The sequence below is a fragment of the Pomacea canaliculata genome, linkage group LG5 (genome assembly GCF_003073045.1).
Source record: "Pomacea canaliculata isolate SZHN2017 linkage group LG5, ASM307304v1, whole genome shotgun sequence".
Taxonomy (NCBI): Eukaryota; Metazoa; Mollusca; class Gastropoda; order Architaenioglossa; family Ampullariidae; genus Pomacea; species Pomacea canaliculata.
Genome location: NC_037594.1, coordinates 33,369,488 through 33,395,430, shown reverse-complemented (window position 1 = coordinate 33,395,430; position 25,943 = coordinate 33,369,488). Strand labels below are relative to the sequence as shown.

The following is a 25,943-nucleotide window of genomic DNA, read 5'->3' as shown; positions in this document are numbered from 1 at the left end:
ATGTAGGGAAACAGAGCTTACATCATTTGCACAGAAAACAAAGGTTGGGTGGGGGTTTGGATGGTCTTACTCCAACCAAATGTAACAAACAGAATGTGAAGACAATTATGTATAGCATTCCTAACAAAACAATGAAAACTGCTATCTGGTCAAGTTTGTAGCCATTCAGTGTCTAGAGAGCACATCATTGTCAGCCCCTAAAAGGCCAGACAGCTATAGTGCTTTTCCCAGAAATCTTTGACAGAAAATAAGATAGCCCCTAGCCACAAAAATCAACCATCTTTAATCCATGTGACTACAGAGGTAATTCATAAAATAATCCTAGCATACAGAGGAACAGAACATGAGCAGCTGCTCAAATTATGGTGCAGTCAGTGATGTATCTCTAGATTTCATGAATAGGTTATTCTTATTCCTATTTGCCCCCAGTATAGCATAGGGCTGCAAGAATTGGTTATACTCCCCTATAAGCTTTTGAAATAATTTCTTTAATTGATGTTCATCCCATCACCCTGCAACTGAAGGCTAAGAAAGATGGGAGTGTTTCCTACTAATGCTGCTACTTCAGTAGATGCTCGCAAAAATTGGAAGCAATATGCGACATCATCACTAAATGTTAGATAGCAAAAGACCAAAGATGGCAAAAACCATGAAGCTAGTGGACACTGAACTTCTATATAACTAACTAAACCTATAACTGTGTTGCTCAATGTTTGCAAACACCATTGTTTTTATTACTGTGTACTTCTCTGAAGCCTGGTCAGCAGTTGGGTACACAACACAGCCATGTTGACTTTTCTAAAAGTGAACAAAATAATTAATTTTATTAATAATGTTAAAGTTATATGTAGTAACACATTGAAAGATGGTTATATTTTTCATTCAGCAGGTAAATTACATGAAAGGCTTAGATAAAACAAAGTTACTAAGCTTGATATTTCTGCTCGCGCTTTTCCGTTCATTGTTTTTGTTACAGTTTGTTTACTTAAAATCCGTATAACTTTATATTGACATGTGAATACAGGCCTAAAATTTGAATGAAGTTTTCTTCATACATATGTAAACATTTCAGTGAGAGCTTTTTAAAAAAATATTTAGTGGTTTAGTAGTTACTAAGCTTTCACTTTGTTTTCCTTCACCTTTTCAGTTTCTTGTTTAGTAAGCTTGTTTAGTTCAAAAGCTTATAACTTTATATTGACATGTGATACAGGCCTAAAATTGGGTTGAAGTTTTCTTTATTCATATTTAAACATTTCTATGAGAGCTTTTAAAAAAATATTGAGTAGTTTAGAAGTTACTAAGCTTTCAGTTTTTCTTTCCGCGATTTCTCAGTTCCTTGTTTTGGTTAGAGACTGTTTACTTCAAAAGCTAACTCCTTCTTTTTGACAAGAGATATAGACCTGCAATTTGGTTGAGCTTTTCTTCATACCAATTTAAACATTTCTATGATAGATTTTAAAAATTACTTAGTAGTTTGGTAGTTATACCGTTTTTACATCAAAATTTTCTTAAAATTTAACACACTTTTTTACAAAAAAAATTATTAAAAAAAAACTAAGAGGAATTCGCAAATTCTTTATCATAGAAATGTAGATCTGTCTTTTAGGTAACTATTTCAAAAAGAATTTTGAGTCTACTCACAAAATTGAAGAAGTTTTTTAGCTTTTAAAATTGTTTGTTTTTGGCGCCATTTTGGATTGTTTCCATGGCAACCGATAGCGCGACGAGTGCAGTAAAACCATTTTTTGAAACTTCATTCAAGGGCTAAATAGCTGATACAAAAAAATCCGCGCTATCCCATGAAACAAAAAACTTTTTTTTTCGACCGGTGTCTAACCTTAAGACATACTGGGAGTTCAGTGATTCACAATCGCACAGCCTGCATTGTCCAATAGGTTCTGAACACGCGCGCGTGCAAACACACATTCACATGAATGAAAACAATGTCTTTGACATCAAGAAACCAGTGAAAGAAATATCATGGCATGATGCAGGAGTCGTTACATGGCTTCTAGTCTCGACTGACAAGCCCTCGCAAGGTAACGAATTGTCCATACCGCTACGCTAATAATTTATTTATAGTCCATGCCCGGGTGGTGCGAGATATGTTTTCATAAGCCGGGCAGCTCTCTATGTGAGTCATCTTCCGCATGAAGGAAGCTATGTCATCATTACCCTCCACGAAACACCTTCCGCTGCACCTGTGGTCGTGGCGCATTGCACGCGCAGGACTGAATTGTTTACCAGCGCCCCAGCAGACTTTGGATTGTCCTTGTTGAACGGATAACTGAACCATACGTTGATGCGGGTAACCGGGGACAAGGTGTATATGTAGGCTGTCACCAACGCCCACACTCTCGTGCACGGTCTAAAACACAAACAACAGAGAAAGACAGGTAGAGCGAAGAAAAGGACGAGATCAAACACCGACAAAGTGGTAAAGAAATGGCGATGCTCAAAACACAGACAGACAAATGTCCTTAAAGTACAAAACAAGATAATACAGTCAGACAAAGAGACAGACAGGCTGGTGTACATATCGACAAGGAGTAAAAGACATTTCCAAAGGATGGGACTGACTGGCGACGGTCAGCATGAGGTTACGCTGAAAAAAAAACAGAGGATGCCAAAGATTCTTCTTCCAGAATTTCAGACTATTTGCTGGAACTCAGACATGGACATTCACAGCACAATTACCAACTAGTCCACTCACAAAATATCTTAACTGAGTGCAACGGCACCGGTCTCATGCAGACGCTAAGGGAATAACCGCTAGGGAGCGCTTTTGTCCGCCAAAGCATGCACTTCAGACAAACGGCGACCCGGCCAAGACATGTTCATCGACACCATTTCTGCCGTACAAGACAGGAGATAAATCACAAATTAGAAAAAAAAATTGCTGGCAACAGTTCACACAGTCCATGCTGTTGAAGCAGCTCCTCTGTGACCCTTCCCCTCCCCCCACACTACTCCTCTTTTCATTTAAACGATGGGATAGGATGTAAGGGGAGATTACTGCGAGAATAGCAACCAGACAGGAGCTAGGAGAAACGAGCGGTTGTTCCTTCCCGTTGCTGTGCTGCGAAGATGAATACAAACAAGACAACGTCTACAAGAATGCAAAAGAGCCGGCCATGGGTAGAATGAATCCTCAGATAAGAGCATTAATTAGCAAGTCAGTCTCCAGCGAGGACAGCAGCCTGAGATGACCGCGTGCGTAGACGGATACGGTTCGTGATCACAGGTGCCGCCAAGACAGGATGTAAGCCACACCTTACCTGCAGTCCAAAGGGATCTCAGCGTGACCTTTTGTGCAAGGGTTGTGATGTCATAAGCCCAGCCGTCCTAAATGTGTGCTGAAAATGCCACATCTCTATAGCTTTAAGACACTGAAAGACATAATGGGTAACTACCACAGTACCATCGCCTGCAGTCGCATTACGAACTTGTGTTATTGGACTGTTTGATTTTAGTCAGTTAATTACTAGAATGAGGCTGGTGTGCATACAACTTCCGGTTTAGCCACGTTTCAACTTAACTTCTAGAACATGGTTGGTGTGAACAAAACCTCCGGCTCAGTCACATTCATAATTTAAGCTCGCCGAGACTAACAGCCGAGATTTTCACAACAAGCTTAGTGTTGGTCTCGGCAGACATCAGTCCACATATACACACATAGACGCACGTCCGTGGTCTCGGCTAACGTGTTAGCTTTGGTGTCGGTAAGCATCTAAGCGGTAACCCTATGAACTAAAACCTCTCTATACATACAGAAGGAACCCGAGGGTCGAAAATAGAACGTGGTACCAAAGAAAACATTTTACGGAAGCTGCACAATCCTAGTAGGTAACTGTAGACGAAAACTTGAAGACTCAGAATGGTGAGCAGGTGCTCTGAACCTCCACATAAAAAGGTCAGCGCAGAAATAAGACAGGCTTCAGTTATTTACCTGATGGGGTAGGTTATCAAAGCCAGACTCCGCGACTGTTTCCTTGAAGTTTTTAGCACAACACTTTACCTGTACAGCACGACATGCAGTGCCAAATGGCGGCACCTGGCCTCGCTTACCTGGTTTCATCTCTTGCGACTTGCAGATACAATCACTTTTTCTAATGTTACTTAAAAGGGATTTGTACCTGTGACTCGCAACAGAATTGTTTATTTTTAAGGCGAATAAGGGTCAAAGGACATTGGTTCCATAATCCACCCCTCCCCGCCCTTTGACATTTTAGTCTTGGGGTAAAGTGCTTCGAGCGACCAGCTGGATTGTAGAAGAAAACTAATGTAACTTCAGGGTTTGACAAGTTGTGAAAGCTCAGAACATGACACGCCATGAAAACAGAAATAAATTATTCACGAAAACCTGTTTGTTCGTCATTTGCTGTGAGCGAAGGTAAACAATGCATGAATAATCTCCCCAGTGCACGAAGACCCGGACTGGAGACTTGTACTGGTTAAAATTATTTGTTCGTAAAATTTTAATTTGAGTGACAACACATAATCCAGTTAGTACGTTTTCATGTAGAATTCGTTGACCCGAGAAGATGTATAGTTCGGAGTAGTCGTTCTTAGAGCTTTGACTGCTTTGACAATCTGACACGCAGGTCACTAAGTTTATTGACCATTGCATAATGATACCTGTGTGTCATTGTGTGTTTAATGCAGGGCAAGCCTCTCTCTTTCTTTGTATCTTCACCAGTGCCAACCGAGGAGACAGACCTACCACCACAATTTGATATTTCATGGGATGTATCTGAGAGTGCCGTGTGTGGCTTATTCCAGCCACAGATTCTTAATCAAAGAAAACATAAAGCCTCTCTGTTATTCGGGACTGGAACCCTCTAGATTATCTGATGCCAGAATGTTTATACTGATATTAAGATAGATGAGGCTTGCACATCCATTGCACATTTTGGCTTTCTTCTTGCATTTTTTACTATCAGCAGGGTGTGGCAAGTAGACAACTGTATTTTTATAATTATCTGGACTGGTGTGACGACCTCTTTACAGATGGGCTGTGACTTCAGTTTGATATACCAATGTTTTTATGTGATTAATTTGTTTTGTTTACACGGTGAGCTAGAGAGGAATATTTCTTGTGTTTTTGACAACATTCTTTCTCATCAACCCACATACTTTGTGCGCCAACCACGTTCAGAATTCAAGTCGCTGGATAACTGCTAGAGAACAGCAGAAAACACCAGGACTGGAGTGTGAATTTGCCTACATGTCAACCACAACTATAAACACGCTCCACCATTCTCCACTTTATTACTCATCAGATTAAGCAAAGATAAACTTTTCGACAACACGAAGGTCATATGGTAGTTAAGTTGGTGCTTGCTGTCCTGAAGTGATTTTATTTTTTATGTTGATAGTTGCCATTCTAAGAGTTGCTGACGGCGTCAAAGAGAAAAAAAGTGTCCTTCACAAAGGAAGCTGCGATGTACTTGTACCGTGCAAGATAAACTTGGACCACAAAAGACAGAAGAGGAGGAGTCACCATGCCAGCAGTCGCGTGACCGCCAACACCGCTTTTCTCTCCCCCCTTCACTTCTCTCGCCCGCCCCCAGTCCTTTGATCTGCTCCGAGCGATTGCACTGTACGCTGACAGTCTGGAAAAAAAGCATCAACCCGAACAGTAATAAACATGTAAAGAGAAGGCTATGAACTTTTAAAACAAAGAATGATATGAACTCTACGGAGAACCACCATCTGTATGCAGAATGGTATGAGCAGGTGTAGAGCTCCGATGTTTTTGGCGATAATAAATATGCACTTTGTCGAGACTTCTTGACAGAAGGGATAATAAATCTCATCGTGAGAGAGAAGGCTGTTTTGTGAATTTTTTACAACTGTACAGTTTTTTTCCAACACATTTCTATTTGCCGTCTGACATACATCCCGAAAAGTTTTGTAAACATGTTCTAGAACGCGTGTACACTGGGTTTTGTGATTTACAACATTGCTTTTCATAGTTTTTTTTTAAAAAATTCTGATTTGTCATGCACTGTGCTTCCAACAGCATTTCGCAAAACATGGTCACCCCGTTGATATAGCAAACTCAACATCTGTTGAAATTATTTTCCGACCACATTGCTGAGTGGTGTTCAAAATCCTTGTATGGGGGATTCGTTTTCAAAAGGATTCAGTTACTGCGACATCACATGAAGCAAATTCTTAGAAGATGCCATAATCAGAGTATTTTTTGCCAAAAACACATCTTGCTTGTTCATAACACAAATCATAGGAAAAAAACTTTGGGAAACATTTTTTTAAACGAACAACACACTTATATCAAGTTTGGGGTTTCGGGTGGGAGGATAAACTATGAAATCTTATTCTCTTTAGTTTGGGTTAATGCAGGCAAGTTAGAAAACGAAATAAGAGATGTTGACTTACAGACTGGGAAAAAGTAAACGAAAACAAATCAATGTTACTGACTGCCTGTCAGGTTCAACCCAAGCCTAATCTATTTCAGATTTTCTTCCCTAAACACATTCCTGCTAATTTAACAAAATGGAGGCCAGCTACTGAGTTATCAGATATTGTCCCGCCCTGTGTCAGCAGTACAGGTGTGTTTACTGACCACTTACCGTTCGGAGTCAAGTGGCGAGTAATATTTCTTGGCTCAGTAACACCTGATTCAGTCCACGATGGTTGGCAGCGATAGTCCTAATTATATAATGTTCGGCAATTTTAGCCAATGTTGATTGAAGAGTGCTGGCAAAATTAAATACGCAAAAGTGAGATGTGTTTGAATGTATGAGTGCGTGTGCACTTGTTTATGTGCAGATGCGTGCATGTAATTTCAAGAAACAAGAAAAAGAAGAGTAGAGGAATGAAAAATGATAGAATTAATAAAAAGAAATAAATAAACAAAAAGAATAAAAATGTCTCCAATGAAAAGAAAACAGAAGAAGTAAAGGGAAATGAAAGAGGAAAAGAAAAAGAAAGGGAGTGGATCTGCAAGCATGACATTTGCAGCTGTGTGCATGTCCATGCGTGATTACAGCCTCTAGTGCTCTGAGTTAAGCTCACGGTTCAGTCCAGTGCAATACAATGACATTTCCAAAGAATTATTTTACGGCATTGTAAGGTGGTAAATTAGATAATGACATTTGCATTGTCTGGCGAAGGACAAGGATGAATCTATCTCGAATCTTAATTAACATAGGAAAATAGCGGCAAGATTTGGCAGTACTAAGCGGACGATGACTTTAAGCCAAGCCAGAGAAGAACGACAACTCTCAGAAAGAAAGAGTCTGGGTACCGACAGCACCAAATACCCTGCGGTGTTGATGTGGGTGCAAGGCGCAGCGACAAGCAGACAATGCCGTGAAGAGCAGTTTTCACATCGACTTTGTCTTTACTCTGCAGCGTCGTCTGAAAAGGGGCAGTAATCGATAATGAACGGAGAGTCGCCTGCCCACTGGTAATCACTTTCTGGGACTTAATAGGTGATGACGTGTGTGTCTGAGACAAGAATAGGACGAAAAGCACACGTGACAGACAGTTACCTTACTTTCCACAAGAATGTAGCTGTGTACCTCGAGAGAACCTGATTTCAAACGTTCTTTACTTTCCTAAACTTCAAAGTGTTCTTAACGTAAGTGAGCCTGCAGTGGTGTGCTACGTGCACCTGTCTTGAGATGCTAAGTGTGCGTGCAGTGATGTGTGCGCCTGCAGTAGTGTGCTTACGTGTCTGTGTTTGAAGAAAGGGTATCAAACTTGACCTCAGTCATGACTTCAGGAATAACAGACCTTTGGTCTTGACTCTGAGGGCAACATTACGACCAGTGCAAGTAATAATTCAGGGTACAGAAAGGGTAAGGGTAAGGTAGGGCAGACTGACAAGATTTTGTAACGTTTTCCATACAGTCTCTTGAAACCGAAGCTGTGAAGGTTTTTTTTTCTTTCTTTTTGCCTCAACGGCGGAACTCCCGGCATTTTACGCGGACCTCGAGACTGCCGTGAACAGCTGTTGAGCAAATGACTCATCAACTCTGTCGCCGCGCCAGCCTCCTTCAGCTGCTGTGAGCGCTGCGCGGTGCTGTACATCTCAGGGCGAATCGGTTCAGTGCACCCCACGTGACATTCCGGGTTCATAAACCAGAGGATTTTTTTATTTGTTGCTATACTGGCGACATTTAGGGCAGTGAACAAGCGGGATAGCAGGATCATGTACACGTACTGGAAGCAGATAAACAGTAAATCCAAGATTCTGCAGGCTCTCTTTAAGAACATTTCTAGGAGAGACGATGGAGTAAAATACAATGGTGATGTTTGGAAAAGGACACGGAGGTATCGCTGCCTGAGTGCACCAACACACGATCTACACAGGCATCCATACATGTCCTAGCTAACCTCTCCTGTGACGGAAGCGTTCCCTGACAGGAAAGATAAAGGGTTAAGAATGTAGTTGGTGTCGTGTGATGTGCGCTAGGAGATGTGAAAAGGTTAAGACTGCAGCATGAGCATCCTTCAGACACTTTATTTCTTTTAAGATATTCACAGATCGACCGATGAAATAAATGTGTAGACGGGTGCATCGGGCCTCTGAGTCTCATCATCTGTGAGCAAACTATTTTTGTTGAATGAAGTTGCTTGTCTTGTGTTCAGACCCTCATTGAGTGCAGGGCCGTGCTTAGGGGCAGGCGGACGAGGCATCTGCCTAGGGCCCCGCGCTTCAAGGGGCCCCGCGCTTTTGATTGATATGTGACTTTAGATCCCAACTAAAACCGTGTGATCGTGGCGTGAGGGCCCCGCACATGCCCTTTGCCTCGGGCCCCGCGGGGGCTAAGAACAGGCCTGATTGAGTGTAATATATTTTAACATAACTTAGTGTTTTTAGCGCGCCATGGTGCGGCGCTATTATATAAATGCCTTTGAGCAAATATTTTATTGTTGTAATATTTGCAATATACCGTTTTGGCTAACAGCACAGTTTCAAATTCTTATAATAATAATATGGCGTCAAGTTTCAATAACATTTAAACAGATTGTTCTAATATGAATTATATAGCTTTGTCTGTTGACATCGTTTCAAAAAATATTAGTGGATCCTGAAAGAGCCAGACCTTGTGTCCTTAAACTATTTCAACGAGATCTTAACATGAAATCTCGAATAAATAGTAAACGTGGCAAGTTGCCGTGTTCAGCCCTGGGCCACTGTGCGCAGCTCGTCCCGCGCATCTCGCCCTAAGCCGGAAGTGTGTTGTTGTGGATCAGTGGCAATCCATGTCTTCGTGCCGAGTCACAATGGACACCGCAGCCAAGAGAAAGGACACCACCTTGTCTCCTCTCCTGAATGTGGGAGTGTTGTAAGGGACTAACAAGCCTCAGGTCTGTCCCTTTAGCAGGCGTGGTGGGTTAATGTGTATGGATCCGTGAATTCGTGACACCTGCCATCCGATGCGGTGCTGAAGGTGGATGTGTTTTCTAATTCAGGATGCATTAGAGAACCAACTTCGTTCCCCAAAAATCATGGAATGACGACAGCCATTTTCTGAGTCTGTAAATTTCGTACATGATGATAGGACATCGATGTTAGGACATTCTCTCATTCTGTAATAATTCTACGAATACGAGTCTATAACCATTCTATAACTATTCGATTTCTCGTATTCAGTAATGATTCTGTGACTATTCTATATTTTTAAAAGACAGTCTCTCCGGACACTGTTGTAAGAAGGTTCAACATTCGTTTTATGAACGTTCAGAGTGACCCTGACATTTCCATTAAAAAAATGAGTTTGTATTGATTGGCGAGCTACTCAACAGTAATCTGACATCTGCATGTGTATTTGTTTGCCGTGCAAGGGCTGGCAACATCTGTCAATTTGTATGTGATCATTGTATACATTATATTTATCTCAGCGGAAGTGTTCATCTTCTTTTTATCTACGAGAATATTTTGAAGCTTTTGGTGATGGGAGAAGTAGAACCCTACTGGACTAAATATTCGTCTGTTCTTCTAGAACAGCTCAAGCAGTGACACAGTCAAGCATTAAGTATTGTAGGTCGTGAAAGAACGTGTGCTTACACCTGTATTAACATGCGCGTAATGTGTCCAAGTCCTGCTGACACCGGGAGGAAGAATTTTGTGTATGTGACACCCTCCTACTTGACCTTCCCAGTCCTCACACAGTGTAACAACGCCTCACAAGGTGACGTAGCTCTGAGGACAACCAGCGACTTCCTGTAGACCGTATCACGTGACTGTCTCGACACTTCTGGTGCCTTGCGAGCAGTAAGATTGTCTTGTGGTGAATAAGTCCAACACATATATAATAACGATATAAATAGCTTCTTTGAATTTCAGTCTAAACCTTTCTCTCAAATCCCATTTTAACTGCAAGCCAAACCTCCCCCATGTTTTCCTATCAGTTACAAAATGTCTGAAAAGGACGCATAGGCGTAGACAGAGGAAGAAACTCTAAGACATGAATAGCAGTCGAAGTCTAGAAAAGTTCTAGAGCCAAGCAAAATTTCAAAGACTTCCGAAAACAAGAGAGGATCCCAAAATTGTAACCTGCATTTTACAAGATTTTCATTTTATCCCCAATGAGCTGAAAGCGAGTTCTTGGGGCATGTAATATGGTCGGCGTGTGCGTCAACAGACACAGGTCAGCGCAAACACACTGGGAAATGGTCTGTTACTTGAACCGATAATCGCTGGTAATCATTGGTTTGCGAGTACTCGGGTGGGTGTGTGATCAGGAAATCATTGGTGTGCGTCCGTCCTTTGGTAATCAAAGGTGTGTGGGTCCTTAGGTAATCATCGGATATCAGGACACGTGATCTACACCCGATTACTGTCTAGATAATCGATCATGTTGGCCATGTCATGGCGACTAAGTGGAACGCTCTTATTTCGCTACGGTGGAATAAAAGCAGAAGACATTTAAAGTAGACTGGAACGCAATCGATCCGGAAAATTTGAGAGAAAGAGGCGCACGCGCAAACAAACACACACACACATACCTCAAAGCTAGTGAGGGCTGGCCAAAGAATGGCATTTACACGATCTGCCACAATCACGTCGTGTACAGAACTTTCCTCGGATTATTGAGCTTCCGCTTGATAAACAGCAGAAAGGATGTCGGCGATCCACCGAAGTAAAGTTTAATCGAAGTCCTAACTGCCGGTTATGCCAGTCTACGAAACAAGGAAGTTGTTATGGGGTGCATGGCATTTCAGCAAAACCTTGTGGCTCCCCCTTCTGGGAACGCAAGATTATTACATAGAAGCAGCTGTCCTCACCATCATCATCATCCATCATCATCATCATCATCATCATCATCATCATCATTTTTGTTCTTCTTTGCCAGTCGTTTAAATAGGCGTGTTGCATGTTGCGCAAGAAGAGAAAGGTAGAAGATAATAAGCTGCACATAGCTGAGAGGTTAAAGGACTAACATTAGATATCGACAGCGCGCTGGTTCGACACCCGTGAGAAGCAGGGTGCTCACCGCAGTCGGCCCAGCTGAAGTGAATGAGTTTCAGATGCGATAAAGGGTACAGAGACGGTGAGGAAGAGAGCGAGAGGGAGCAACCACTACTCGTGGCTGACCCAAGAAAAGTGTTGGCCAAACGACCAAATGGTTAAACTTTCCCTTTATCTTAACCTTTCTAACCTTTCTGTGTCAGACTTCCTGTCAGTCATGTGCCACGAAGACTACACAGTAAGCTCTGCGCAACTATAGCGAACCTTGGTTTATTAGTTTATCTTATGAACGTCAGCTTTTTTTCGCTCTGTTAGCTTCCTGCCACGAACCTCGAAATTGACATAAAATAGATTAGTTTACAGACATCATTAAAAATAAATAAAACCACAGAGATGACTCAGAGAGCAAATGATCCAGGCGCCGACGTCCAGAGTAAAGATATTTTGATGACAGATACCCCGGTTGTTTAGAAACGGTTGACGCAGTTAGGACTGACGTGATGAACAGACGAACTACCCCGGGTGGCTTCAAACGATACAGTGTTGAAGCATGTTTTAAAAAAAAATAGGACTGGCTTCACTTCTTCATTAACTGAATGTCATGTATAGTAACTGAAGGCGTTTGCAAAAGAGACGAAAGGATAGACCTTATATAAACCTCATAAGCAAGGAACAAAATTAGCTTATTTAACACGGTAACTGCTAATAATTATGATATAATAATAATAATTTATAAAGATCACCATTCAGTAAAAATGTTTACTCTGAACTGACACCTAGACAATAGAAGTATAATCATTTAGAAAGAAGTTTTCAAGAGAAATGAAACGTCAACAGAAAATTATAATAATTAGTGATAAAACACAAATACAACAAAATACATTTCAGGCAAACATTCAAAATAACGAACTGATCGAAGTTTGTACTAGCTCTTACTAATATGTCAAAGACATAAAAACGCAGATATCTATTATTATTATTAGATATTGACACATACGCAGAAATTTTAATTTACTCTCGACAATTCCCTCGAACATGTCCTTATTGTGATTATAGAAAGACACGCACGCGCTCTGAAAGAACTTCAAAAGTATGATGGTAAATTAACCAGCTGCAAAACATAATGGTAATAAAATCAAAAAATTGGCAACCCTAAGTTGGTAAAATGAACCAAACTCAGCATCAACACCAGGCTGAGTAAGGAGTTTGGGACACAGACTTGTTGGTGGCTGCTGTTTCCTGTTTTGTTTACCTTCTGGTCACTCAATGTGGCAACCTACGACCTGTAACCTACCCGGTAATCCTGCCTGTGTAAGTCAGGTTTCTGATCAGCAAGAAGTAGGAAGATCATCTGTTGTCTCGTTTGCCAGCAAAGTCATCAAAATAATCTGTTCTCAGTGAGATCGACTCTACCGCGTGGATAGGTCTTAGTACAGGAGAGAGAGAAAGAGAGAGAGAATGCATTTGCAGACCCACTGCTGCTGACACACACAATGAACACAATTATAGCCATATAAAGTTTCCCATTTTCTCAAGCACTTAAAACGGATGAGAGCTTCTCATATTTCCTCTTCTCTCACTCATTGTTTACCTCCCCTTCATTTCTTCTTCTCTCATGGGTTCCTTATCTTTTCTGTACTTTTAATTTGTATCGATCTGACTCTCTCTTTTTTTTTTCTTACGGGTTTCCTTTTTCCTTCAATCTCACTCCTCCTTCTCCCACCTCACCCCCCACTCTCCTTTCACATGGGTTGATATTGTTCCCTACCATCCCGATCTCTATCTCTTCCTTTTTCTTATGGCTGATATCTCCTTCGACTTTACTTCTCCACCCCCTTTCTTTAACCCTATCTCATGGGTTTCATACCTTTCCTTACGATCCCTATCTCTAGCTATCTATCTCTACGTCTCTCCAGGAGTTTCATAGCTTTCCTGCCCACTGGCTGTGTCTGTTTTTCTCTCTCCTGTCGCTCGATTTTTTACCCTCCCCCGCCCCCATATCCTGAATCCTCTCTCTCTCTCTCACAGCTGACATGCCTGCACTTGTCACATCGTAAACGTCTTGCTGTGAGCGCAGCTCTGCCATAAAGCTGCTGCGCCCTGCATCCCATGTACATTATTAACAAGTCAGACAAATTTCATGTCATAAACATGGCAGAATCGGCTCTAAAGCCTTGGGATGTGGGTGGGCTGGTGGACGGGGGAGCGATTGTGAAGCAAAAGGTCACAGCTACAATGTCCTTTACCAAAAAACCTATAAGCCCACCCTCAAAACCCACCCCTTTAACATCGAAGTACTCACAGCATCTCCGTCTCAGAGGCTAAGTCGGGGTCCCTGGCCATGGCCATGCCTCTCGCTGCTCACTTGCTTGCTACAGAGACCACAACAATGTTACAAAGGTGCCGACAGGTAACAGCAGCGAACTTTCAGGTAGTTTCCAGACAGGACCACCGTACTTGCGTCATACCAACAGACATCCTTCGCTGGCGCGTATGCTGTTTCAGGTAAGGCGTGCACAGGTGCTTCGTTCGACTGGCTGACTGGATGGATACAGGGCAGAGTTTCCCCCCGCCGTGCACCGGGCGCGGCAAAAGGAATCACCAGTCCGACTCGGACCACAACACGACGGCGCGCGCTCCCAGGTAAGCAGAGAACACAACAGGCTGCCAGTCCAGGCCTCCGTCACTCTACTACCGCTCTATAGTCGCTGCTGTTGCAGCAGCAGACACGGCACGGCACGGCAGCCGCAGCTGCGGCAACACCCGTGTGCTGTACTGTGTTACTGCAGCAACCCCCTACCCCGTCAGCGCCTGGCCCGACCCTTCCTATTCTCACCGCGGTAGCCGCCCCCTCGGGCAGGACAGACGACCGCCCGCCTGGTCTGAGTTATCTTGGTCTCGGCTCGTGTGTACTCAGAAAAGTGAGAACACAAAGTGTTTTGTGGCGCAGGTCTCGGCCTTCTTATTGTTAGGCCAGCATCAGCTGGCAGTACGATATGTTTGACCAAGATTTTGTCAGTCGCGCTGGGGACAATTTTTAGTTGAAACGCCAGCATCTGCCGTGAAACACCTTCTACATTTAACATGGTTTTTTTTCTTCGTCTTTTCAAATCTCGCTAGCATTTTGTACGGTTTACAGTGTAAAACTAGGAATCAGTTTTTTTAATGAAAAGGTGTTACGATTGCTCATTCAAGGCACGTCACGTCTAGGACTCCAATCAAGTGCAATAACCGGAAGTCTTACCAGGTGCGCTTGGCTTCCTAGTGATGTACAGCCAGTTGTCTCTGGACCTTTCCACCCTGTCCGGTGGGGACTGCAGTCACCTACCTGACTACTATTGGTGATCGATATTCACCGGGCTGACCTACTTCTTGTTACTTCATCACCACCCGTGATCTCTACACCAGCCTTCGGACGTCTGCTGCTCGTTTGTATCGTCACATTGTTACTGGCGGCTGATGAGGCTCTGCTCGTAATCAACTGTGAATATACCTGGCTTGATTTAGTTTGTGGTCGAGATGAAATCTGAAACTCGACATCGACCTCTTTTGATTAGTCAATAGACACAATAAGATTATGCTTAATTACCATGCTTCTACAATTACTGTCCATCTGCGCATGCTCGTACATTCAAGTGTTTTTATCACTGAGTGCACGTCTGTCGGGTGAGAGTTGATTTCTTTTTGCAAGTTCAGAAGTGGTCATTACAACCTATGTATACTTTCAGTCTTCCTAACCAAGCTATCAATAGTTAAAACAAGAAAAAAAGGCTTAAAGAAAGGGTATAAACACAAACAGCCATTGAAAAGAACACAATGTGAGGTGGGCACAACAATATCAACGACGCTCTACGTGCTATCCACAAAATAAACGGGTATTGACTATTCGTGAGTCTAACCAGTGTCATAAGACTTCTGACAACAACCCGTGACATTTCTCGAGCAAATTCGGCTCCAAATTAGAGGAAGATCTGAGAACTGGAATAAATCAAATAGCTGCGAAAAATGTTGCATGTGAGTGTTGTACAAGTTCGGGAGAGCGCGAACACAAAGCCCTCGGTGGGCAACAAACTGTCGACGCCGGTGTCCACTGACTGAGTGATTCGCGCACAATCGCCACTCAAGGGCAGCCAAGTGCCACAAAACATCATCAAAAAGGAGGGAATATTAGAGAAAAACACTTGAGAGGACCACAAACAGTGCGAACAAAACCGAAAAAAAAACACCAAAGGCTGATAATTTTCTACAAACTTGGACTTGGTGTTTCTTATTATTTACACCTGGAGCGTGTTTTATTGAAGACCACACGAAAAGGCGGTGAGATCAGGCCGGTCCTTTTTGACAGGCTCGCTATATGTTATGAACACCTGCAGATGGCTTTTTTTGGTCAGAGTGGGTGCTGGAAATGTTGAAGTGCTTTAGTTATTTCCAGTTATTTACAAAGGAAAGAGGGAGACAGCTAGCATCAATAACCATTACTATACCTCTCTGCGTCACAACAAAACTGTCACACTCATTTGCCCGACAGATGGAGCCTGCCTACAACATGGGGATAGAGTTGTTCCCATTCCTCCCACCTCCTCCTGCGCGATCAGTGGGTAAACAAATCAACGGTTGGGGATGCCAGGGGCTGCACGTTCCTCAGCTCATTCCCCCCTCCCCAACAACTCCAAATTCCTCCGTCCGGCCTCATCGCTGTTTGCGTAATACATTACCTCTGGCCGACTCAGTGACCGCCGGTCCAGCCAGCCATGCAGCCGGTCGTGCCAGCAGACTGAGTGGATCAAGCATGGTGCGTTCATGCCTGATCTGATGGCGGTCCGCGTCGAGGTGGTTTTCTTTTTTGTTGTTGCTGTTGTTTCCCCTCCCGCAGGTCAGATGCTCGCCCGTCGCGTGCCGACCTCGCGCCGTCTGCGCGCCCACCACCAATACGTTTGAGTAGTGTTAATACCATTAGTTCTGGCTGGATCAACAAGATGTGGAGTCGCCATCGACCTCGCGCGGCCAAGATTCTGATACATGATGCAACATGAGTTTCTGCTGCGGCGCTCGTCACGTCACGTGACAGGGCAAAAGGCGGAGGAAGGAGAGGAGGAGGAGGAAAGCTGATGTTCACGCCTTATGCTTCCTCCCGTCTGACTCTGGCGTTGTGTTGAGGTTCCAGGCTGTGTGTGCACTGCACCTCTTGTCCCTACAACAGCATGTCCCGAGTTGTTTTCGCAGGAGAACGAATACAAAAAGTGAGACACCATGGAGGAACGCCGTTTCAAATTATGTCGTCTGTATTTTTCTGGGATAGTTATATCAACTGACTTTAGTGCAAAACAGGGAATTATCAATCATTTGTAAGAAGGATTATTGGCATGAGGACAAAGTGTTGGAATAACTTGGAAAGGCTCAGAGCACCATGACACTTTTCCACAAACAGGAAAAGGGGAGTGGACAGGGTAAAGGTTAACCTTTAATTTGATTACTAGTAAGGGCAATTATCCCAAACCATAACCTTCACCTTAACTACCTAAATTCACCTAACTTAAATCTCATCAGCCGCACCCTTTTCCGTTTTCTGGTTGTTTGTTATAGTGTCTAAGACAACCTGTAATCCCGCTCTAAGCCATCCTAAACCACAATGGTCCCTAACTTAATTTACAGAAAAGTGTTGCAGGTTTTCTGTTAGTCGTAACATCACGACAGAACTCACAAACTTTGCATAATTTATATTAGTTCTAAACTCAGGATCCGCAAATGCTACATGTGTAGCCAGTGGAGACTATTAGCACCAGTGCTGCCCAGACAACACGCGTTTTCGCAAACAACTACACGATCTGTGTGTTTTCGTGTCGTGACAATGCATTTGTATCACATTCATTCCATATGTAGGATGAAGTATACAAATGGAAGCACCTGCCGGATGCCTTGTTCTTCTTGTATGACCTTAGAGATGACCTGAAGTCGACTGCATGGCGGGTTGGGCTAAACTCTGTCGCATCAAACGTCCCTGACATTTCAAGTCCGTCATTAAAGCTCTGACAGGCCAGTTAACGATCAGGAAGATGAAAATCGATGCTGCCACTGAGGTGAGACGCGACCGGCCAAAGTTGCAGATCGATAGTGTACATGTACTAGCACAAACCATTCTTTGCATAAAACTTGTCTTCGGTTCATTACAGATAAGAACTGCAAGCCGAGGTAATATCCAATCGCTGCCAGTAACAATATATTTACAGACTGAGGACTGGGAATTTCTGGAGGATATTGCAAAAACGACATAGAGGAGCTCTAGAAATGCCAGAAACATGTAAATGTTTTTTTCGTAGACTGTAATCTCAACATGTGCTGAATAAAATCGTCGACAAGATGTAAATTTTATCCCGGAGTGTATGAGTCTCAGTATCTGATGCAAGTCATAAACTTCACAGAAAATAAAACGAGAAGCTGGTACGTGCGTGCGCTTGCTCGCGCGTGTGTGCATGTGTGTTTGATGAACTATAATTTTTTTTTTTGCCGGCTAAAATAGACTCCACCTGCATGATATGTTTGATGGCAGAGCCATCTCCTGCTCTGCCGTTGTCTTGGCAGTTGGTCAGAAAACATCACGTGACCACCTACCTGCTGAGTTTGTTTACGAAGGAAAACTTGATACACGCTGAAGGTCTGAGAGTTGAAGCTGCAAGTGAGAGCAGAATGTTTTTAAGGCCAGCTGCACGCATATGTAAAATCAAATACAGTGTTCTGCATTTTGTCTGTCTGGCGCAGCATGTCAACACTGTAAGATACGATCGTGTGAAGCCACCCCGCGCCTGACATTATGTTCAAATTGCAAAGACCAACCCGAATCTTTCAACGTCAGCAAACAAGCAAAAGCAAAAATTAAAATTAACTTGTGTGGTACAAAACTGCGTTAAGAATGTCCACTTATTAAAGAGGGATTTAAGAAAACAATTATAGAAACGGATTGACCTAAATCCTTCCCCAAATCCAGGGTGATTTTCAACGGCTTATGATTTGGAACAGTACAAAGTTTTCAGCTTAAATTTTGGAAATAAGCGGCATGTAAAATAATTAAAGTGATCTATCTGAAAACAAAGCTTAGTACTTAGCATTAAAAAAGAAACTTGATCTGTTCAGAAATAGAGAATTTTCAGGAAGGAGCCGACAAAATCAAATTATGACATTTCCCGCAAGTCCAAGAAACCGAAGTTGAGGTTGGCTCTGAGCGGATGTGTCTTTACTGAAGTGTGTAATGCACTGATAAATGAAACTCGATAAAGACTCCGGACAGGTAACAATATATTTAATATAAGTGTGCATTTTTGTTCAAAACCCACTAGCCAATGTACTTGCATGTACTAGTGGAATGCAACAATTTTTAAAGCAGTACTTCCAGGTACCAACATTTGTATTGAAATGTAGAGCCTTTATTAATACTCCGGAACTATTAATACAAATGTTGAAACTCCTCTCATAAAGCTTGAATGTTTTGTTACTAACCTTCTCTCTGTGTCTGTGTATATATGTCTTGTATATAAAATGTTTGGAGGCCCGGTAGCGCAGTGGTAAAGCCACCCTGGCCGATGTGGGAGTTTCCATCAAAGAGTTTGGTTACCAAGCCCTCCGGCAGCAACGGCAAATCTTTGCACGTGTTGGCTCACAGCCAGGGCTGATGAGAGAGAACTCGCGCGCTCTTTGCCCTCAAAGTGTGGATGATCACAAACAGCCGCCACTTCTTCTTAAAATCTGAATTTCTACATTTTCCTGCTGTCTAGCCCCACAATACTTCATAAAATGTGCATATAATTTACATGTGTTGTCTTATTCCTAGACTCTGGCACATCCTGTTATAGTATTACGATGCCAAATCTTGCTGCCTTGCGGTTTATTGCGATAATCTCTCTTCTCTCTTGTCCTCCTCCTCCTCCTCCATACTCTTGAATAAGACGAGTCAAACATAAAATTCTGTTCAAAGCTTCTAGTATGTTAGTATGGCATACAGCTGTAATTAGTTTGTTATAAAATTGATGAGAGATTTTCTTATTTAAAAAAAAAAAAACACGGCTGGGCTGATCTAATTTCGTTTTTAAGATGCGTTGAGAAAATGCTAATGAAGGAGTGCTAATGAGGTGGTGCTCGTAAGGTGGGTGTTGTGGCTAGTGAGGTGGTCCTCAGTCCCTTTTAGACATCATGGACGTCTTCCTGCGCTGCTCAAATATTTGTGTCTCGTAAGAAAACGAAAGAAGTTTTCCTTCGGATTTTGAGGGCAGGTCTCTCTTAATAATACACAACATTTGAAAATAACTTTTGATTTGGGTCAGCATTTAATTCCAAAACTATAATTTTACCAATGTTAAATGTCAAAAATGTAGTGCATTATACGACTGGGCGATCTAGGTCTTGCCATGAAACGTTGACGATTAATTTTCTTTGATGATGTTGAATCTCTTCGGCGTTTATTACTCACCCTGGTATAAGACAAAGACTTAAAGAGCGACATTCAGGACCAGCTAAGAGATTGCTGGATTTAATAAAACAAAACAAAAAAAAACCAGCAACGACAAAAAGGATGGATAATGAAATGTGACAGCTGTATAGCGATGAAACATGAAAGCTGGCCAAGCGAACCTCAATCAGATCACGTGGTGAACGTTAATTTGCGGATAAATGATTGACGGGCCAACCCTCGCTATGAGCGCGGCCTCCATGAACAAGTACAGAGTAGAAATTAGTCGTGCGCTAATCAACTTACTAAAGACTTAATCACTAGCTCCTTGTTAATCTTAGTGTACCTGCTCGGCCACCTGCTGATAGGTCATGAGTGTTCACATCAGAATCCTGATGAAAAGTCATCATGTGTACCTTGCTGTTCTGTGTTAGATGGCCAAGTTTTGTTACTCTTGCCATCAATGTAACTCTGAGGTTAGTATTTTCAGGGCAAGCAGCAAATTAAAAGGCTTAAAACACCCAGAAACAGTCTAATGTGTTTATGGTTTGAATTGAAGACATTTTTTCTTTTTTCTGAAAACTGTTGAGAAGAACTGGGGGACAAACAAAGCATGTCTAGTAAAGTTTACTTGTCCGCAGATTTGTTCAGACATTGTCATTTATTCCACCATCATTTTAACTTTTTCTTTAAATGACTTTCTTTGCCAGACACAAATGGTAGAATATGTCACAAAGTTGAGTATAAAAATTCGGCAAATCTGTGACTAAATGTGGCGAATGTTTTGTTAAAATTTTCCAAACACTGTCACATAGTTTATAATACATGCATGTTGAAAAAAGCTAAAAAAGCATTTTTTATTTTCTTGATCTCCCCTTGAAGACTGAATTGTTTGTAATTTCATGTCTAACGAGTTTGTCGAAGAAGATAACATTTTCTAGCTCGATGTGACAATTATCATTCTCACAGATTGCGAGCCAATGATTTGTCAATGAGTTCGTGAGCTGTCATTAAAAGGAAACTAAACAAAACCAGATGTGATATAAATTATTTTAATTCTACTCCTTAGTTTACAAGCACAGAAACTAAGTGAAGGGCAGAGTGGGGAGAGACAGTGAAGAAGGTGGCGGGGCAGCTAAGCCTCCCCTAGTATCACGTTTCGTAGCATCAGCACGTGAACGCGCACCTGAAATCTGAGCACGTTTGCCAGATGATTGACGCCGAGACACGTGCATAGAAACCTTGTTTTTCTTTCCACACACCTACTCTCTTCTTCACGGGTCTTTTTAAGCCTACCGAGAGAAAAGGGCAAGAAACAAAGATGCCCCCCCCCCAAAAAAAAAAAAAAAAAAAAAAAAATGCGAAACGGAGCTTCACGAAGCGATCTCCTGCCGAGAGCTGAGCTGCATATTAAGCAGATGACTTGCCAAGTCATCGATTGATGACAGTTTTCATAGTCAGCCAACCGGCGTCAGGCTGAACGTCACGTGACTGGTCATGTGCTTTCCTTTCCGGTCCGGAAGCTGTAAGAGCACATAAAACTTCCAAACTGTTCGAGTTCCCATTTTGCAGCTTCTCCTCTCAGACACTGCTGTTTGACAACTGTAAGCAGAAACTGATCTGGTGCACACTCCTTTCTTCTTCAGGAGGCTCAGCGTCCTACTACTTGTCACGTATGATAAATGGCACACAAGAATAGTTCCCTGCTTTCCTCAAAAAGTTTTATCATTAAGTCGTCAACGACAAAACAAAAAATGAAAATAAAGATGATAGAACTGAGTTAAACAGGTCCCATTGAGAATATTTTTTCTATCAAGTACATAAATGCAGTCTAATACAAGGATCTTATAAGCTTTATCCACCGGTGTTAAAAAGTGACTTTTGAAACCCCCAAATCCCTAGGGGTTCCATTCCGTTTTGGAATTAAAGGGGGAAAAAATGCCGATAGCTCGAACTGGAAGTAAAACCAAAAAACAATCCTAAAGTCACCATTCTAAAAATTGCTTTTTCACCAGAGGAGAGAAGAACAGCGACCATTAACAAAAAAGTGGCAAAATGAATCCAGAAGTGAAGGTACAGCAACTCTGAAGAATATTAGATGAACAAGATGTTGAAGTGTAATACAAACTAGGAAGAGAAGAAGCGAGACAGGTCTTAGATAAATATAGCTTAGCATTAAGCACTAACAGCTGCTTTAACCAACCCAAAGAGCTATGGCATACTATACTGTCATTAGTGGTAACAATAGTGGAAGCCACCCATAATTAATCTAAAGACAACCACTCGTCGAAGCCAGGCTGGTCAAACGAAAATAGAGTTGACACAAAACGTAAGTACCTTGAAAATTAAATACTTAATCCCATAGCAATCCTTCCGCCACTCAGAACTGCAGATGACCCACGTGAATGACCCCGAGTGGCGTGTGCCAGTGCGTCGTGGAAAGCAGGTTGATGTGCCACCCAAGTCCACGACAACCTGATGCTTGTCTCCTGTCGTCGGGCCCTGGCCTTGGCCAGGTGATATTACTGTGAGCGCAGACTGGATTTCAATGCTGTTATAACAATAGGTTTCGTATTGTCTCGTCCAGGAACCTTATACATCATGACCGCCAGCAAGACAGTCGTTTTATTGCTGAAAGAGTGCATACATCCTAAGTGAGTGTGGCTTTGTGACTCTTTTTCGTAACAAGTATGTCTTCTTTGTCTCGGGAAAAATGCCGAGTAGTGAAGCTAACCATTACACTAAAAAATATATACTGTAGAATGTAGATTGATAACCATAACTTAAAAATATAAGGACAGCTAGCAATCATCCCAGAAAAATACTACGTATAACGGTTAACCCTCTTGGAAAAAACAAACAAACAAACATGCAGACCAACTATCACCAAGGGAGAAAGCGTCAAGCGGCTAAGTATCATCTAGTCAAATGCAACCTATGCCATCACCAGAAAAAAGAGTGTTAAGGCAAGGGGAGGTGGAGAAAGAAAATGGACGACTCGTGAAGTGCTAGTCGAAGGTTTTTTTCCTGGACTGCACCTTTTTCTTCGATGAGTTCTCCACGAAAGTTACATTTGCACATCTCTTATTTGATCCAGACGATTCTTTCGGAGGAGAGCTAGGTTATGCTGACGTAGAAGAAAACCCCCGAAGAACATCTTAGGAAATATGCCGGAGGCTGTTTTTCCTCTTTAACCCTGCCGGGCAACTGCTCTTGCTGAGAGGCGCGCAAACACGCGAGGCTGATGAGCACAACATGCAGGCAGCGGAAACCTTATTTCCGCTCGATCGACTCGATGGATGGAGACATAAAGCTCTCGATGGCTAACTATAGGCACAGGTATACAGGAGCTGTTAATTTGTGGCCAAGCCATCCACGGGACGCACTTTGGTAAATCTGCTGCCATTGCACCAAAGATTCGGTCCTCAGTGTAGTCCTCGAATCAACTGGAATGTTTAACAGTGGAGGGGCGGAGTGCTGCAGTGTTGTCAATGAACTCGAGATGCACGTTGATTGCTTTGTAGCGTTTCGTGTTCAAATCTCCACGAGTCAGGGGCATTTAGCTACTTTTGTTTACTTGTTTGTAATTGTGTTCCAAACTCACATTTGCAGACCACGTAAAATAAAATCCAAACGTACATACGACGTGATCAAACTGATGACCGCTGTAATCGCAAAATATAGTCCCGTCTGAGAAACAAGTTTTATTTTAGAACAGTTTCAACCCTGACAGATCGATTTGATCTTTGTTGAAACCAGTTCACTGTACTGTGCATATTGTGACTTGTTTGTGGATGCAGTTAGCGATGCCTGTATGAGACGATATTAATTCCGTATGTGGCTGCGTACGTCAGAGCAAGCAAGTGGAGAGTAGATAGTGGAGAGCAGATAGAGGACGATTATTATATATATAAGGCCAGGATAATTAAGTTAGCATTTACCTAGTACAATGTTATATACTTTGTTGAAATAAAAATCTCATCTATCAGAAAGATGACTTGAGAATATTACAAAGTTTAATATTTTGTTTTAAAATATTATTTTCATAAAAATTCTTTATTCATATCTTAAGAGAATCTAATAAAATAAAGACGAAATTTAGAATTTGTGGAGTTAAAAAAAAGTTTTACTACTGGGTAAACGAAGGTGAAACCAGTGATAAGTAACAAGTCAAAACAAGAGGACAACATGTTTAAGCCAGTAGGACCAAATCCTCTCCATAGGAAGTTTACAACCAAAGAAAAGAATTTCGCTCCAAACAAGTATAAAAAAATTTATTAATTAAAACTCTTCGTTTTAATGCTTTAAAACCTTGTATTCCACCATATAGGGCGAGAAAGGGATTATGAAAGAGGTTAAAGAGATCGACAGAGATAGGCATAATCTTAAAAATAAAAGAAAAATGTTTGTTGTTGGGAGTAATATAAGCGTCAGTTTTTTTCTTTCATTTTCCTCTCCAGAACAGAGAGAAGAAACGGTAACAAGATGCCTGTTCAGCTAGCGCACAGGTGAACTTCATGAGCTCACGAAGCAGTGGGGTCAGGAAGGAGCCAACACGTGCTGAGTGCTGCAGTACACGCAGCAGCCTTACTTCCTGACCGCCGACATCTGGTAAAGGCTTGGTACTGTTTTCATTGCTACATCCATCTGCAGGCGACAAAGTGGAGGTCACAGTTCACGGGTGACTTTCGGGTCGCGTTGTCACAACCGTCACAAGGCCTAACCTCGGTCTTCTCTTGCTACACGCACATGTTACGTGTTTACATAGACGACAGAGATCCTGCACATATTTAAAGTGCTAACAAGGGCTATATTTTGATGTTTACAGAACTGTATTTCTTTTTTCCTTTTCCCATCAGTGCTGCTAGCTCTGTAACCAGTTTACTGTTCTGCAGACACAGGCCAGTCATTGCATAACAGTCGTCTTCAGATGATTGCTTAATTAAGCAAAAGTGACATTTATTTATTGAGCAAATGTTGCAGTTCTAAAAATAAATTGGTACTTGGTGCGAGGGTGAAGGGAAAGTGGAAAGTGCCGATGTATTTCCCGGATGCTGAAAGCAAAACAGCATGGATGAGGGCATGGTGTGGAAGATCGCAGGTCAAAGACTGACAACAGTAATGCGCCCTCAATCCCACGGAGCAGCGCGCGCGCCAGGACGAGAAGATCGCCCGGATGACAGGGAAGGTAAAGAGATGACACTTGAAGAGGACGGGGTACAACAGTAATTATCTCCCTTTTTACTGCATCGTGTATTTCTCGTTTTCATTCACACTCACACATATCCTTTTGATTTTCGCTTTTTCTCTACTTTCTACTTCTACCCCGTATTCTTCCCATCGAATGCTATGTTCCTCTGCCCGTCTGTTTGGCTTCATATCTTTTTAGTCATAAGCAAAATAAAATCAAACCGAGACATGTTTTGTATATCACGATGAAGCAGCAATTGTATAGATCAGTGATGCCCAACATTTTTCGGCCTGCGGGCCATATCCATTTCGGACAGCCGTGTCGAGGGCCACTTCACCGCAAAAATACAAAAAAGAAAAAAAAATAGAGCAGATACCATTTTTTATTAGAAACAAGTTGTACTTACCATTAATTATGTAGTAATTAGTGGGATATTTGAAGTTGTTTACCCGAAACCAACTTCTGAATGTCCGGCCTCATCGTAGAGACACCAAGTCGGAGCACTGAATCGAAATGTTCGTCCATCGAAAAAAAGATTGAGAGACGCCCACACTTCTTCTTCCCCTTTTTTCGTTTTTTTTTTTTTTTTTTTCTCGTTTTTTTTTTTTTTTTTTTTTTTTTTTTTAATTACTAACATGACGATTTCCTGCATTGTGGGCAGAGGTTTCGCGGGCCCGATGGCACCGCGTCGCGGGCCGGATATGGCTCGCGGGCCGTAGGTTGGGCATCCCTGGTATAGATAATCAAAGAAAAGCCCCGTGAGCTTTCTTTTTTAAATATCATGCCTTGTAGTTATAAAGTATTGCAAATAGTAACAGTCTTACTAGAAGAATTTAAAGTCTGAAAATGAAGGGTTCCAAGTAACC

General features: G+C 42.2%; 1 protein-coding gene across 6 annotated transcripts in view; it reads right to left on the bottom strand.

Moving 5' to 3' along the window:
* Positions 1–25,943, bottom strand: part of LOC112563702 (endothelin-converting enzyme 1-like) — a 129,338-nt gene that overhangs the window by 24,774 nt on the left and 78,621 nt on the right. Inside the window, exon 1 of one of the 6 annotated variants that reach the window (XM_025237958.1) lies at positions 13,752–14,314. The exons of the other annotated variants lie outside the window; for them this stretch is intronic. Coding sequence (XP_025093743.1) covers positions 13,752–13,798 — 47 coding nt within the window. The 5' untranslated portion in view covers positions 13,799–14,314. Of the gene's footprint in view, positions 1–13,751; positions 14,315–25,943 lie in introns of those variants that run through there. 6 annotated transcript variants of the gene reach the window in all.